The sequence below is a fragment of the Sinocyclocheilus rhinocerous genome, unplaced genomic scaffold, assembly GCF_001515625.1.
Source record: "Sinocyclocheilus rhinocerous isolate Xijiao unplaced genomic scaffold, SAMN03320098_v1.1 scaffold1002, whole genome shotgun sequence".
Taxonomy (NCBI): domain Eukaryota; kingdom Metazoa; phylum Chordata; class Actinopteri; order Cypriniformes; family Cyprinidae; genus Sinocyclocheilus; species Sinocyclocheilus rhinocerous.
The window spans coordinates 89,075-106,626 of record NW_015623463.1 but is presented as its reverse complement, the minus strand read 5'-3'; the positions used below and the strand labels follow the sequence as shown (position 1 = coordinate 106,626).

The window sequence follows — 17,552 nt, the reverse complement described above, 5'->3', positions numbered from 1 at the left end:
GAATGTTGAGCAGCGAGCTCATTGGCTACCAATACAGGAGAGAACTAATCAGCTGTGCCATGTGATGTAGTCATTATGTCAGTTTTAGTTAGACCTATCGCCTGCACCATCAGAGTTTACAGTTTACAATATATATATTGTATATAGTATATATATATATAACAAAACCTTTGGGTTACGAGTCCGACTCTCTAACCATTAGGCCACGACTTCCCCAGGGCTTATTAGGCTAATTAGATAGATTATTTTGTATGCATTTTGTATGCATTTAAAACAGTCTTGTGACCACAAATACATGAAAATGAATTTATGAAAGGAAAAAAGTATGAAAATAAAAACTATATCTTTGGAAATAGTTCTATTTAGGTTTTACAGACATTTAAAGGATTAATAACCAACACAACCAACACAGAATTAATAAAGATTATAATTTGGCACAAAAAAAACAAAACAAGTAAGCACATTTCCAGCAAATCCTAATTAGCCCTGAAGAAAACCAAACACTAAGACCCATTTATTGAAAGCTAAATAATGAATGCATGAGGAAATACAAAACAAACAAATGTGAAGCTCGATTCTAAAGCGGACGTTTCCTCAAACTTTCCCTGTCGTTTGTGGTTTATCAGCCGTGACCGGACGCTGATGGAGAAATGTGTGTGGGGGTATAATTAGCTGTACTTCAGGGACAAAATTGTAAAACCTCCCTTTTTGGACACCCTAAAATGTAAACATTAATCATAAATAAAGTAAAAATAATGTTTTTAAACTCTTCAGTCATTACAATTAGCTTTCTATAAAACTATAGTTTAAATGGTCGTGTGTGTGTGTGTGTGTTGCATGTGACGGGAGGATCTCAAACAGTAGCTGCTGTCACGACCCTTCGCCTGACGGAGAGAATGTGACGGAGGAGTAACCGTGGAGAGCAGGGGGTCGGATGATGAGCCAATGATGGAAGAATGGAGTGTGTAAGCGTATACTTGAGAAGGGCTGCGGGAGGTTTTTGAGGGGGAGCTCTGCATCCCGTCACACTCCGTGGGGCAAAGGTGATGACAAATGCGCCATTTAAAACTCACTCAGTCAACCGAGCAACTCGGCCTGGGAAAGCCATTCACACACACACACACAGACACACACACACAGATATAGAAACCCTCCCCCTCAGCCTGTAGGCTCCATAAAGTCTGTATGAAGTCCGACTGCCTAAATCCCCCAGTATCAGTAACCTGACTACATTATGAGCCCCGCTTTAAGCCCACGGCTCAGTCGGGGAACCGTAGAGCGCTCGGACTGTAAGTCCAACACCTGGTGCCACCATTTCAAAGTTTCCTAAACTAAAATGACCAAATCACTAGGGACACATAACCCTCACACCTTCGCATTTGAACAGTTCTCTCAGTATGAGTCCAAAATCTGAACACAAATCCAGTCAACCTGCTCTAGTCACTTTTTGTGAATAGCAGAATATGAAGCTACAAAATATATTATTAAACCTTGATGTGTAACTCATCCTGGGACATTCATGCTATGGACATGGATTGCGACAACAATCATGTGGCTTGATCATGATTTTTATCTAATGGAAGATTTAAAATGTGATAAAAAGCTCCTGGTTTGCTGTGCTAAAAAACAAATTGAGATTGTATCTCAGTATGACTATAAAATGATATTTTTTATAATGATTATTACTAAATAAAATAATAAACATAAAAATAAATATTACTATTGTAATTTTTCACTGTAAAATAAAAAAAGTACAACTGTAAAAATACATAATATTTACGGCTGTCTTATTTTTTTAATTTTCAAATATTAAACACCCAGAACATAGCATCATGGTGGTGAGTTTTGTAAATTTAGTTTAAGATTAAGAATTAAGAATCACTTTTTCTTAGTGTGAAGAATATTTAAATAATCTGATAACCTTTTTTTCCCCCCCACTATAAATAACTTTTTATGCATTGGAAAAGTTATAAGTTATAAATTGTTATAAGGGTTAAGGTCCTGCTCAACTGTCAGTTTGTGAAATTACGATGAAGCTACAATATTCATGGAATGTCAGTGCACTTAAAATAACGGGATTGGATGTCTCGAATTCAATATTTTCCAGCAGTTATCAAACGTACGCAATAATCTGGAAGTGCTAGAGAGAAGCGATCATTTCTCTCTCTGGTTCTGTGAGGTCTTTTTCCACACACTATCAATCACTCTATGCTCAGATAAGGGCTGAGGGAGACAGATATTATGAACGGCTCAGGATTACTCTCACTGCATTTAAGAACAGTGGAAGAGGATAAGTGTCTTTGTGCGTGTGTACGAGAGAGCGCCGGAGCAAGTGCCTGCGGACGGAGGGGGATTTTCACATTATCGTTCAGAACTGGACGTGGGCTGAGGGCACCGGGCCAACACAAACGAGAGAAGAGCCTGGCGCCTGCACCACCAGCCCGTTTAAGCCACAGAGAAATATTTACCCAACACAGCCAAACTCTCACAGCATCCAGACGAGTGCTGAATACACTTGAGCAAAATCATTCAAGATCTGGATGACTGCAATCTAGCTATTTTGTCTACTTTTGAAACTTGGTATTGGTGTACTTCTACCAACGTTGGCTTCATCAGATCAATAAATATTTTTGACAATTTCGTAAGTCATATTAATTGTCTATAAAAGTATTAATAAGTAAATAAACTAAATAAAAAATCTTTAAAAGAAATATATTTACACACTTATATTCGGGCCAATACGGTATTTTATTCACAAAAAAAAAAAAAAGAAGAAAAAAAAGAACTTGCCAATTACCATTATGACTTTCAATTAACCAAGAAAAGATTTTAAACGAATGATGATGAAGACCTGTTTTTGGGGGGGCCAAATTTCACTCAAATTTTCATAGGTAAGGATATATATCGAAAAAGCAATTAACATTGTTTTAAATACTGTTTTTTTCTTTTCTTTTTAAACTGCAAAATCAGTCATAGTTTGGCATCTTTCAGGCAAATATTTATTGTGCCCACGAAAACATGCTTGAAATATTCTTCTGAAGTTTAAAGGGATTGAATCTCATAAGAGAGTATAAGAGTATGTCTTAACCCCTGGAGAGTGGCGCTGGTCTTACGCCCAGATTGACTAGCAGAAGGACTCACCCCATCTGAACTGCATCACATGACCAGACGTGTCAGGCCTTTTGGGAGATTACTGCTAGTATGCAGCTTTAAAATCCAGACAGACCCCCCCTCCCCCCCACCCTTCTCCTTAATACCCAAACCTGAGTACCACGACCCCTCACACGGCTTTCACTCAGCGTGCCGCATCTGAAGGCATTCATCAATCCTTCAAACTCTACAAACATCCACGAACACCAGCGGCTTTTTGAATGCTTGTTCTGAAATGGTTTAAAATTCTACCAGAAAATGGAAACGTTTAGAGTTTCTTAAATTTACATACTCAAGTGACCATTATCTAAACATAATCTTAGTCGATCAAAGCCAAATGCTTATGTCAACTGTTGAGTCTTTTTATCTCAGCTCATATTTTCTTGTCCTTTAATTTCAAAGGGTTTTATCGTGTTGTGTGAGTTTGTGGAAGTGGCTCTCTGAGGTCAGGCCAGGGTCTGATCTCGTGGAGCAGACAAAAGCACCAGGATGTTCCTGAACAAAAGGCCACTTCCTGTAAGATGTCTGGGTTCTCTGTCGCTATGCAAACAGTAGCTGGCTTAAAAAAAACAAAAAAAACTATTATAGCATTTGAACCTTTATCGTTACATCTGTATTTGGTTCTTAGTTCGCTATAATAACTAGAGCCCGACCGATATGGGTTTTTTGGGGCCGATACCGATACTAGGGAGTAAAAAAGGCTGATACCGATATATCGGCCGATATTCTTTGTGTATATTATAGTACAGTACCAGTCAAAAGTTTGGACACTTTCCCATTCGTGTGTCCAAACATTTGACTGGTACTATACAGTGGTGTGAAAAAGTGTTGGCCCCCTTCCTGATTTCTTATTTTTTTGCATGTTTGTCACACTTTAATGTTTCAGATCATCAAACAAATTTAAATATTAGTCAAAGATAACACAAGTAAACAAAACATGCAGTTTTTAAATGAAGGTTTTTATTATTAAGGGAAAACAAAATCCAAAACTACATGGCCCTGTGTGAAAAAGTGTTTGCCCCCTAAACCTAATAACTGGTTGGGCCACCCTTAGCAGCAACAACTGCAATCAAGCGTTTGCGATAACTTGCAATGAGTCTGTTACAGCGCTGTGGAGGAATTTTGGTCCACTCATCTATGCAGAATTGTTGTAAATCAGCCACATTGGAGGGTTTTCGAGCATAAACCGCCTTTTTAAGGTCATGCCACAGCATCTCAACAGGATTCAGGTCAGGACTTTGACTAGGCCACTCCAAAGTCTTCATTTTGTTTTTCTTCAGCCATTCAGAGGTGGACTTGCTGGTGCGTTTTGGATCATTGTCCTGCTGCAGAACCCAAGTTCGCTTCAGCTTGAGGTCACGAACAGATGGCCGGACATTCTCCTTCAGGACTTTTTGGTAAACAGCAGAATTCATGGTTCCATTTATCACAGCAAGTCTTCCAGGTCCTGAAGCAGCAAAACAGCCCCAGACCATCACACTACCACCACCATATTTTACTGTTGGTATGATGTTCTTTTTCTGAAATGCAGTGTTACTTTTACGCCAGACGTAATGGGACACACACCTTCCAAAAAGTTCAACTTTTGTCTCGTCAGTCCACAGAGTATTTTCCCAAAAGTCTTGGGGATCATCAAGATGTTTTCTGGCAAAACTGAGACAAGCCTTTATGTTCTTTTTGCTCAGCAGCGGTTTTCGTCTTGGAACTCTGCCATGCAGACCATTTTTGCCCAGTCTCTTTCTTATGGTGGAGTCATGAACACTGACCTTAACTGAGGCAAGTGAGGCCTGCAGTTCTTTGGATGTTGTTGTGGGGTCTTTTGTGACCTCTTGGATGAGTCGTCGCTGTGCTCTTGGGGTAATTTTGGTCGGCCGGCCACTCCTGGGAAGGTTCTCCACTGTTCCATGTTTTTGCCATTTGTGAATAATGGCTCTCACTGTGGTTCGCTGGAGTCCCAAAGCTTTAGAAATGGCTTTATAACCTTTTCCAGACTGATAGATCTCAATTACTTTCTTTCTCATTTGTTTCTGAATTTCTTTGGATCTCGGCATGATGTCTAGCTTTTGAGGATCTTTTGGTCTACTTCACTTTGTCAGGCAGGTCCTATTTAAGAGATTTCTTGATTGCGAACAGGTGTGGCAGTAATCAGGCCTGGGTGTGGCTAGAGAAATTGAACTCAGGTGTGATAAACCACAGTTTTAACAGGGGGGCAAACACTTCTTCACACAGGGCCATGTAGTTTTGGATTTTGTTTTCCCTTAATAATAAAAACCTTCATTTAAAAACTGCATGTTGTGTTCACTTGTGTTATCTTTTACTAATATTTAAATTTGTTTGATGATCTGAAACATTAAAGTGTGACAAACATGCAAAAAAAATAAGAAATCAGGAAGGGGGCCAACACTTTTTCACACCACTGTATATAAGATAAATAGTGACTCGTGTCCTAGAAATTAATCAATGAATTAATTAATATATGAATTTAATGAAGTATTGTATGCTCTGTTAAGGGACTCACTTGTATTGTGCATTACATTTGTTATTATGCTTACAGATTGAGAAATGTCCGATGCTGTCTCGTGGCCAGACAAACTTGCTTGGAGGTGTGCTGAAATGCATCTGTGGTTTTCACACTCCAAAGGTAACATTAATGTAGCAAGTATTTTTTGTTAGTATTATTTACTGAAATGGTTTTCTTTCTGAATTGTTACATGTATTTTTTTTGGGCTGTCTTAAACAGCCAACTGCCAGCCCTACTGGACCAGCACAAAGGGTGGTGGAACAACCTGCTGCTGCTGCTGGAACAGCAAAGAAGGCCATGGAGCAGAGTCAGCCGGACCCCCAGCCCCAGCCTACTGCTCCTGTGGCAGCAAGAGTTGCAGCACAATTGTCAATGGTGAGTTGCAATTTTTTTTTTAAAGCATTGAAGTATGAGTTCACTTCAAATTCGAGGAAGTTCAGAAAGTAAGAAGAAAGCAAGAAAACTAAGAGATGCTGGCTGAGACCTACTAATTGTCACACCTCTTGTACAGTGGGGGCAGCTGTTGTCTGCTGATTGGTCGGTTTGAATATCTCAGATTTGGTTTAAGTCACATGGTCAAGGATAAATGAAGAATGTAACCTGTGTGCTCTCTCTCTTTCATCTCTGGGCTCTACTCTTGGATTGTCCTCTTCCTCTCTAACTGAGCTCGGCCTGGGTTGAAGGTCACTGAGCTAGACTCATGTCCCTCATGGCATCTCTCTCTATACTTCTCATGTGTTAAAGCTACATTTTCTCTTTTTCATTCTATATCTCAGGTAACATTCCACATACACGCTGGCTATTATTAATTGTACACATGTTAATAATTATTCCACCATGCAAATACTTTGTAGTTATTTCAAGAGTCAGTACTGCTAATGAATCATTCCTCTTATGGACTACACTTCCATTCAGAAAGAAGTATTTTTGAAGTCTGCATTTACTTAAAATAGTAATATTAAAATAAATAGTAATGCTTGCTATTATAACACATTGTGTCTTCTCACATTTTTAGTATACCAAACCAAGATTTACCGGCTCTCACATTGCTGCAGCAAAACCGAATCTTAATGTGGCCAGGAGACCTTCCCAGGTTGAAGACCAGCCCAGCGCAGCAGTGTCTAGTGCCTCTATACCAAGCACCACTGTCTCTGTAAGTAATTGCATAATCTACATTGTATTCTATGAAGACACGTTCCACTTTCCATTCTATCCAAATTATTAAACTTTTAAAAATATTTTTTAATACCAGAAAACCATATTTTAACAAAGAAAAAAGCAATATTATATAAATAGATTTCACACAAACTACCATTCAAAAGTTTTGGGTCAGTAAGTTTTATTTTTTTTAAAGATATTGAAAAAGGAGGCATTAAATTGATCAAAAATCTCAGTAAAGACATTTAATGTTACAAAGGATTTCTATTTCGAATAAATGCTGTTCTTCAAACTTAATTCTGAAAAATACCACTGTCACATTTATGGACTTTGTTGTGTTAACTCTCCTCATGTTCCTTGACCTAGTTTCTGTCTCCCCTTGATTATGTTATTCAGTTCACTTGTGTCTAGTTAATTTACTCATTCGTCCCTCATTGGTCTGTCTACTTAAGCTTTAGTTTGTTCAGTTTGTCTTGGTCCGTGTGTTACTGCCTTCCTCTGTGTGGATTAATTAAAGACTATTTACGCTTCATTTTCATCTTTGTGCGCTTTCCTCAACACAGTAAGCGTGACAACCACTAATGCAGTTTTATTAAGTACCAGCCATTTTCACATTTTCAACTAATAGTAATGAATGTTTATGTTCAATAGAATGATTTCTGAAGGATCATGTAACACTAGCCCCCCGGGATCGCTTGATCGGTCGGCGCCGGACCGCGAATTTAACCACCCGTAACTCCCGAACCCCGGGGGCTATCGACGCGGGGGTGGTCTCATTCGAAAGAGGGCCTCGAGACATACACTTGATTTGCGTTCGAGAGGGTTCCTCGAGCTGAAGGGATCCCCCGAATTTGGTGCGGATAGGCCGCGCCGTTACGGAGATGTGGCCGTTCAAAGTTTCAATGGTTTTCCATAGACTTGAGCTTTAAAGCGTTTCATCCAGGTCGCCAGTAGCAAACAATGGAGCGCGCTCTGCTGGGCAAACTATCGGCAAAACGATATATCGGTCGGGCTCTAATAATAACTATTTAAACTTTAGTTCCAGGTATAAGAAACGAAGAAAGAAATCAAGTACACTATGGTTCAAAAGTCTGAGGGCAGTAAGACATTATTTATTTTATTTTATTGATTGATTGAAAGAAATAAAGTAACAAAGGAGTAATGGCTGTTAAAAACTCAGATTTGTTATAAAAGGAATAAATTAAATTTTAAGATATATTAAAATAGAAATTAGTTTTTTTTTATTGTAATAATATTTTGACAGTACTCCTGTTTTTACTATATTTTGTTCAAACAACTGCAACCTTGATGTTTTCTTTCAAAAACATTTGATAAATCTTATCGACCACAAATGTTTAAACAGTAGTGTACATCAACCTTTCCTGATACATGTATTTTCAAAAGATTTTTTTTTCCCTCTTGTTGCAGTTTTTAAGACTTTTATAGGTTAAAGCTGCTAACTTCGACTTCTCAACACACAAGTAGCTGATTGCAGATAGAAGAATTAGACCGGGAAGCCGGCCTAGTGTTTTGATGCATGCTCTGGCCTAGATGGACAGGCCTATAGTTCTGTTAGAGAATATCATGCTCTTTGTCAATGATAAATTCAGTCAACCGCACTCAAACCCACATGCAGATATATGTCCATAGTTCATCATCATCAAAAAAAAAAAAAAAAAAAAAAAGGTTAGCCATGATTTGACTAATCCATGTGACTCATGACTTGTGAAATAAAATGGAATATGAATATAATAAAATTATCTAAAAATATTGTACTTTATATTGTATTTTCAGAAAAAATTACTAAAATTTAAATAAAAATTAAATCTATATAGAATTATATAAAAATACAAAAATGATCAAATTACATAAAATGACTAATTCTTAAAATTAAAATGAGATCTGAAAATATAAATATGAAAGCTAATTTAACGAATATAAATAATACTAAAGCAACACTGATTTGCTAATAAAACCATGGTCATGAAAAGAACTGTGTGAAGATCCCTCAAAATTTCCAAGGAATAATCGGTTTGAAATGAAAGTTAAGGTAATGACGTTTCTTTTTTCATTTTAAGGTGAACTATTCATTAAAACTTAATGCTAAATTACTAAGTAAGTGATATACTTCTCACATAAGCAATGTATTTCTAAAACTTAAGCTGCACATCTGATTTACACTATATGATCAACAGACTCGGTTCATGCAAAACTACAATATAAAATCGTTTATTTTTTTTCATTTTCAGCTTTATTTAAACTTAATGCACAATTACTAAGTAAGTGATATTACTTTAATAAAAAAAACAATTTATTAAATAAACAAGAGGAAAAGATATTGAAAACAATTAGCTGCACATCTGATTTTTGAGAACAGACTCGGTTCATGCTGAACTACAATATATAAAATCCTCTTTTTTTAATATCTCAGTGACAATTTCAAGAAAAAAGATCCTGGTGTGAAGATGTATTTGATTCCCAGAGCGTGTCTGCGCATGATGTGTTCCCATCAATACAGCCCCCGCCATGTCTATCTGCATCAGCGCTTTCTGATTTCTTTATGCATTTCTCCTCTTTTTCTGACACCCGTCCTCTCGCTGTCTCCCTTTCCGGCCCTTCCTCTGTCACCATTTGTCTCTGTGTCTCAAAGTATGCCATTACTGTCTCCATCTGTCCATCAAGATAGCTTTATGGATATCTTTCTTTTCTTTTAGACCGCTTTCTCTCCGTTTTCACTCTCGGGAATGAGTCAGCAGCGCGCGAGGCGAACGGCCGGTCTGCCCTCACGATATTCAGCGAATGGCTGACTTATGTTACACATTCGATGGTGTGACAATATGGTAATACAAATTAGCCGGCTTCTCAAATTTCTTGGCCAGATGAGGCACATGCCACACCAGGGCCACCCAAATGCTTTTATAGCAAGACCTAACGCTACCGGTCAGACTGACCACCTTACGGCCATCTGTGTGTGTGTGTGTTGAGTTATCAGTATCCAACCGCCGGGCCCCTCCTCCCCGTTTCCCACAAGACCCCACGCTGTCACAACAGACATTTAGCAGCTTTCACGCTAAAGGGCCACAGGGGGGCTTGCTTCCTTCCTTCTCCACTTCCTCCTTCTGTTTTCCGCTTCCCCACTGTCTGTTTCACTATATTTTGCGGGATGCCCTCTACAACGCCTTCTTTAACTTTATTTCACAGCTAATTATAGACAAAAACAAGACAGCACAAGAGGTGAATCTCACAATGGCTCTTAAGAGGGAAAAAACACACAGGAAAACAGAGTCTAAGGGGCAAGACGTAAAAATAGAAAATGCCAGGAAGCATTAAAGATGTTGTGCGGGATAATTATAGTTCAGGGCCATTTTATCTTTTTAGATGGATGCTAGGAAAACAGGAAGTAGGGCAGAGGTGCAGCTAAATGGGCTGCCCAATAGAGCGCGAGGCTAGCGATTCCCACAGCAGCGCTAGAAAAACACACAGGTTCCAAGAGGATCAGAGCATCCGAGGAAATTCAAACACACGGGGATGGAGTATGGGAATGACGCGGAGGTGCTTTCTCAGGCCGCTTGTTTACTAGTGCGCAGTGGCACAGACAGAAATGACATCAAAAGAGCTTTAGAAGTTCATGTGGATTCAAAATGTCATATTTACAGTACTTTAAAGGGATAGTTCACCCAAAAATGAAAATTCTGTCAATATTTACTCCTCAATTTACCCTCATGTAGTTCCAAACCCGCAAGATCTGCGTTCATCTTCGGAACACAAATTAAGATATTTTTGAAGGAATCTGAGAGCTCTCTGACCATCCCATAGACAGCAAGGGTCCTTACACGATCAAGGTCCAGAAACGTAGCAAGGAGATCGGTAAAATAATCCATGTGACATCAGGGGTTCAACCGTAATTTTACGAAGCTATGAGAGTACTTTTTGAGCGCAAAAGAAAAAAAAACAAAAACTACTTTATTCAACAATTCGTCTCCTCCGCATCACCCTAGCGCCATTTTGGAGAGTATCCACTGAACGTAAACTGCGTATGCTGTTTTGTGAAAGCTGCGTCATGTGGATACGCTGTTTACGTCGTTTATTTACGGTGCACAGATTTGAACGAAAACAACATATCCGCATGGTTTCGTCTCGTCTCGTCTCGTTTTCGTCACGTAATAAAGGTTCGCTGATGACGATATTTAGTCATAATTTTCGTTGATGAAAGCAACACTACGCATGGCGTAAAATATATGTTTGACATTGTCAAACACTGATAAACAAACATAAATCTTCAAAAACAGAATGATGACAAATACAGAAAACAAAGCAAAGAGTGACTGTCAACAATATGCAATTTTGATTGAAGTAATTGATCTTAAAATGTAAAACCACAAGAAATGCATGAGGAACTTACCATGGCGCGCCATATATTCGAAAGCCCTTGACGGTGACGTCAGAGTCCTGCAGGTAAACACAGTTTGTCAGGAGAGACTGAACATTGTCAAAGTCCTCGGGTTTCAACTTGGACACGGAGGGAAAGCGATAGTAATCCTGCTTGACCAGCTCCGCCATGAAATCCTTATCGAAGGTCAGCTCATGATTCCCCGCGATCACCACTTTAAACTCGTACGGCAGGCCACCTGCAACACCATAAAAAACATACATGTTAAAACAGAACATTAACCCTAGATTTTCTTATTCAACAAATAATGGCAACTAAAGCACTGGTTTGGCAGAACTGTGACAATATATAAGTTGACATTTTTACAATAGTAGTGCAACCTAACCAAATCTCATTGGTCCAAAATCCTATAGGCTACCCCATAACTGCATGCTAAACATCACATATCTTCGGGTTGGACATTGTTGCACACTAGTTTGCATTCACCACTGACAGACATATTTCTTGTCAATGGAACTCACGTCTGGTCACATCTGAATTCATCACAAAAAATGCTCTGTTGAAGTTCATGTGAGGTTATTGCGATCCTGAGGAAAAGTCAGATAATGAAAAACAGGACTCTGCAAGTAGAAACAGGCCATTACAACAAAACATCGTTCTTTACCTCTCTATTCAGGCTACTGTCTATTCTCAAACAATGATATGACTACAAGAACCTAAAGCTAAAACATATCAGAAAGACTTTTAGTCAAGGATAAAGGTACTGTCTGTGCCTTCCAAGCCACTATGGCCTTTCTTTTTCCTTCTACAGAAAGTGCGGCAAAACTCAAAGGCCACCAAACATTTATTAAAGTCACGGCCGCCTCGTTTTCGCTTTTCTCTTCCTCACTTCGGCCTCCATCGTCACAGCAAAGCTCTTTTGTGCTGGTACATCAGGAAAATGCAACAGGGGAAGTTGTTCTTCACAGAACTCAAACAAAAAAGAGCGACCCTCTCTCTCTATATGCCAATCCTTAGACAGGAAAACACACAGACCGTCTCTCAGTGGATTGCATAACACACATGGAAGGCTTCAAATGCGGAGTGTGTTTGAGAACAAAACAAACCACAATATTTCACCTACCAAAGCAGATGAAACGAGGTGCTTTTCAAAGCAAAATGGGACTAAAAATATATAATAAAAGACATAATAAAAGTCAAAATCCGGTGTGATCAGAAGCTCTATAATAAAATATGTCTGAAGGTGCTCTTCGCAGCCCATTATTTGTTCTCTTTTATGAAAGAGAACAGTGTGAAATAGCCACTTTAATAAAGGCTTTTCACAATTTGAATTGGAAGTGTGTCTTTTTTGGAAAACAATAAAAACCAATTAAATCTTGAACTGTAAAGGCATCAGAAAGGAGCAAAACGCTTGACCGAAAGTATAAAGAAAATAAAAAGATAACCCGATTTAAAAGTAAACACTTTCCCAGCAGTTTAATTTACTTTCTTGCTCCTTCCATGCGCTCGGCACTATATAGACTGGGATATATCATAAATCCCAGTCTAATCTGATAACAGGAGCCCATCTCTCAGCTCCGCGGTCCGCAGTCAGCCAAACGCCATCACGGATCCATTTACATGGAGCTTTCCCGTCGCACAAAACCGAATCACAAACCCCCGGCGGACGAGCTTCGTGCCAGCCTCTCCATGGCGGAAAAAGGCCTAGAATGCAATTACCTCCCCACCGACTGCATCTTCTGCGTCCCCGCAGGGATTTTTACAACATTTTATTGCCATCAAAATGTATTTTTCGAAGAAGACTGCGGATATAAACTCTGTTTATTACTTTGAAGAAGCTACAGAGGAACATATGGGAAGGTATGTGGCGTACGGGAAAGCGCTTACAGTCAAAGGGATTTGGGTTTAGCCTCAGTGTTTGAATCTGATTTACATCAGAGGACCGGCGCGGGGCACAGTTTGGCAATCGCTGCGCGTAATGAATGTAAATCAAATTAGTGAAAATAAACTACACACCGTAAACATCTGAAACTGAAGGATGACTAGTAGGGAACATGTGTATTTTGTTGAAAACAGAGCGGTGCAATCACATTCGTCAAGTTTTTCGAACCACTGTGCAAAAAAAACATGTGGGATTTGATGAATAGAATTAAAAACAAAGAGCACATGGCACCAGAAAGCCCAACAGCACAAATCACCAAATGTTCAATCATAAATTAAAGCAATAGTTAGCCCAAAACTCATTATTTACTCTTCATTATGTTTTTCCAAACTAGCATGACATCTTTTCTTCTTTCATGTTAACACAAAAGATTAATTTTTTAAAGAATATCCTGGTCACTCTTTTCGTATAATGAAAGGAAATGAGAACTGGGGGTGTCAAGCTCCAAAAAAAGGTCAAAAAGCATCACAAAAACATCATAAAAATGGTCCACATGACAATCTTCTTTGTGAATGAAACTTTCTTTTGAAGTCAGATATTTCCAATGAATCAGTTTATTTGGTTCACAATACCTGTTTGAAAGATTTTTTCATGAATCTGGCCAATCCACAAAACAATGTATGACGAGTAAAAAATTTAGAAGAGATATTTTGATTTTAATTTAGTGTCTGATTAAGCCACAATGTTATGCTATTTTGCAACTTACTGCTTTTGCAAAATAGCAGCAACAAAGGCATATCATTATAGATTGTAGATTGATTGCATCAATACAGGTCGTGTAAACACATTTTTAAAAATTATAAATAAATTATATTTACATTAAACAATTCGTCATTCGTCAAGTCTCACTGAAACAGATTTCAGAGTCTGAATTTATCTTTTCTATCTTTATCTTTTACAAAATGTAATGATGTTCTTGAGAGAAATACCAGTGGGTGATTCACGAGTCAGATGTTTCCAATGAATCACTTGAGTTGGGGACAATACCTGTCTGAATGATTCGTTCATGAATCTGACTGATTTGATTCTCGAGTTCTCACTTACTCAATGTTCAGGTCTCCGCAGTTATAAGGTCACTGGAGAGGAAGATTTTTAGCAAATAAGAACTCAAATTATGGCAAGTTTCATGAATCATATGGACTAATTTAAGACAGTTTTATGTTTATTTTGTGTCCTTTGAGAAGCCTATTGTAAAGAGCAGGATATTCTTCAAAAATAAACCTTTCCTGTTTAATACAAGAACAAAAGTCATACAGGTTTGCAATGACATGAGAGTGAGTGAATAATAACAGGGTTCTCATTTTAAGGCAAACTATCCCTATATCTCAGCGTTGACTGTTTAAAAAACATGCAAACACTTTATGTTTCCACCGTCACAACATTGCAAAACAAAGGAACAAAGCTGATCTATTGGACATTGGATCTATCGGCTGTCCTGCATTGATCAAAGAAATAACCAGTGAACTCAGACAAACAAAGTCAAGACCTAGAAAAGCTCCTTATTTACGGTGCACAGATCCATGTTTGCATCCGTGAATCCCGCACGGAGAAGTACAGGTCAGATCTCATGGGCAAGATATCGAGCAGAACTGAACTTTAGCAAAGAAACCTCATTCCCACAGAATGATTCCTGAGAATCGATCCCACTTATCAACAAAAACCATGATCAATGACAACGATTAGCGGCTGGGCTTTCTGTGCCAGAAAAACAAACAAAAGTGAGCTGCGCTTCACGAAAATGCACAGTGAATGAGGCAAATGCAAAAGAGAGCGAGGGAGAGAAATGACAAAACCGGCAGTATTTAAAAGGTCTAAAATAAACAACACCAATTTACCCTTGCCAGTTTAAAGGGGTCATATGATGCTGCTAAAAAGAACAAAAGTTTTGTGTATTTGGTGTAATAAAATGTGTTTATGCGGTTTAAGGTTCAAAAAACACATTACCAGCACGGATCAGCTCCAGGCATGACGAAGCAGATATTGTCCTTTTTTGGAAGGCCAAACAAAGTAGATTAACTTTCACAACGAATCACACAGTGCCTTCACGACATGGCGTGAACAACAATACTACAGCGAGAATAAAAGTTACGCCTTCTTTCTTTGCGTGAACATTTGGGCAGCGTTATGCAAATCTTCCCACATAGTGATGTAGATATGTGGGGGCGTGTTAGAACGAGCCGTTTTAGGTAGGCGTGGCTGACTCTTAACTTTTATAAAGAATATCTCTTTGGATTTGAGACTTTAGTCTTTGCAACTTTACAGATCTTCTTTATGCACCAAGAGCTTGTAATACTCCAAAGAGAAAGGAAAAATTGAAATCGCATCATATGACCCCTTTAATTTATAGAGGCCTTTTATATATATTTTTTTCCTTCTGTATCATTTAGCCCCTACTGCTAAAGAACAAAGGAGCGACTTTGGAAAGAAACGCAGGCATTTATGTTACGGAACTCTCCAGAAAATATAACCGGAATGCTTTGGCTCAGACAATGAAAACACAAAGATCCTTTTTCTTGAAGATCCACTTCAGGCTCATCTGAACAACTTTCTTATAGAGTTCGTCAAAAGACTTATATAAACTACTCCATCATCACGTCATGTTCGAGGGAACGATTTGTTTTAAACTGACTAAACTCTCCTCTCCAAAAACGTTTTTTTGACAGAAGACAGCTTTCAGCCATCATGAGATTATCTATCAGCGCCCATCTGTGTGTTTACAACAAAAAGCGATGATGTGAAAAATTATTTCATCGTCAGGTTTCCTTTGGGACGTGAATAATAAGAAAGTCGGAGCGTTCTCCGACCACCAGGCACTTCAAAAGCTGCCGGGTGTCACATGCCAGATACAAAAAAAAGTGGCGTCAAGTACGTTGATAGATGGAGGGATGGAAAGATTGCTGACAGCTCCCTCCGTTTCTTCCCTTCTGATCCACTATTTCAACCGGGTATGTCACGGGAGTATGCATGGATGGAATGACGGCGCGAAGGACAAACTAAGAGCCTGTGACATAAAAAAAACCAGGCTCCTGCAAATACAAATACAAGTGTCACAGAAACTACTTTGAAATTGCAACTTGCCAAGATTTAAGTCACTTGTTATTTAAATGACCAACCAATAGTAAAATATAGTCATCTATTCTACAAGCTTCAGACACAAGTATACCGAAGGTATTTATAAGGACCACACATTGGAGAAAAAATAAAAAAGAGCAGCAATTGTTTTGTAGGCCCAAAAATGAGGATCTGAATACTAAATGATAAAACCTAAACAACCTGACAAACACAGTATTTTACAAAATATTTTGGTGGAATAGTAGAATTTTGCAAACACTATATGAGTGATGACTGACATATGAATCACAGAATCGAATTTCTGAATGAACCAATTTACTGAATCAACCCGTTCAAACTAGGTAAGCTGCAAACATGCTGACTTAAACCAACTTTCTTAACAAGACTGTCTTTAAACAGCTGCTCAATCAGAAGATTAGCTGAGCTGAAAGAGAAAACGGAAGACAGATTATGCGAATGTTTACTATAACGCCTATTTTGGCAACACTGAGAATACAATCGTACTTGTATTATACGCTTTCTCACGGTGTTAAAACCTGTGTACTTGTGTAGAGTATTCGCAATATGCAAAAAGGGTTTAACTACTGTCATGCTACTAAAGAAATAAAAAGAAACTAATTTTGGTGCAGTACTTTTTAGGACTGGGTAAAAAATATAGATATCTCGATTTTAATTGATTCTCATTTTTACGGAACGATATCGATTCTTAAATCCCAAGAATCGATTAGTCTAGCCTGTTTTTTTTTTTTTAGTTAATGGACGGAACATTGAAGGGTACTTCCCATCCGTGTTTCAGCCGCGCAAAGACTTCAATACAGCAGCTTGTAAACAATATCACGTAACGTCACATTTACCTCAGAAAAACATATTCGGTGTCCAGAAACTCATTAGTCAGATAGAAAAATAAACTGTAGAGAGGGTCATTTTGCTAAATGAATGCACCATATAACATAGGCCTGGGCGATAAAACGGTATCGATATTTGTCGACGGTACACCTTCTTCGATAACGATAGAAAAATTGTTCGATATAGCGCACGATATAGGCACGTGCTATGAGTGACGCAGACAGCACACACAAACACGAACACAAGCTAAAATGAGTGCTGTGCCTGCCTGTGATGAGACTGTGAATAAAGAATGAATATTAGTCGAATTTAAAATAAACATTTGCATTTGAATGTTAGGTGTGCGTCAGGGAGCGTCGTCAGTGGCGCGCGAGATGCGGTGATGATGATGTAAGTGACGTTGTTGCATTTCAATGTTTTGTTAGTCTAGCCCACGAGACGCGCCGCTGCTGCGTTATTCATTCAAAATATTA

The 17,552-nt window shown here is 38.5% G+C and overlaps 1 protein-coding gene across 3 annotated transcripts in view; it reads right to left on the bottom strand.

The window, feature by feature from the left end:
• LOC107745446 (metallophosphoesterase MPPED2) overlaps window positions 1-17,552 on the bottom strand; it is a 58,951-nt gene that overhangs the window by 18,524 nt on the left and 22,875 nt on the right. For all 3 annotated transcript variants that reach the window (XM_016559360.1, XM_016559431.1, XM_016559493.1), the window contains exon 4: window positions 11,232-11,457. In XM_016559360.1, the coding sequence (XP_016414846.1) occupies window positions 11,232-11,457 (226 nt within the window). The remainder of the gene's footprint in view (window positions 1-11,231; window positions 11,458-17,552) is intronic.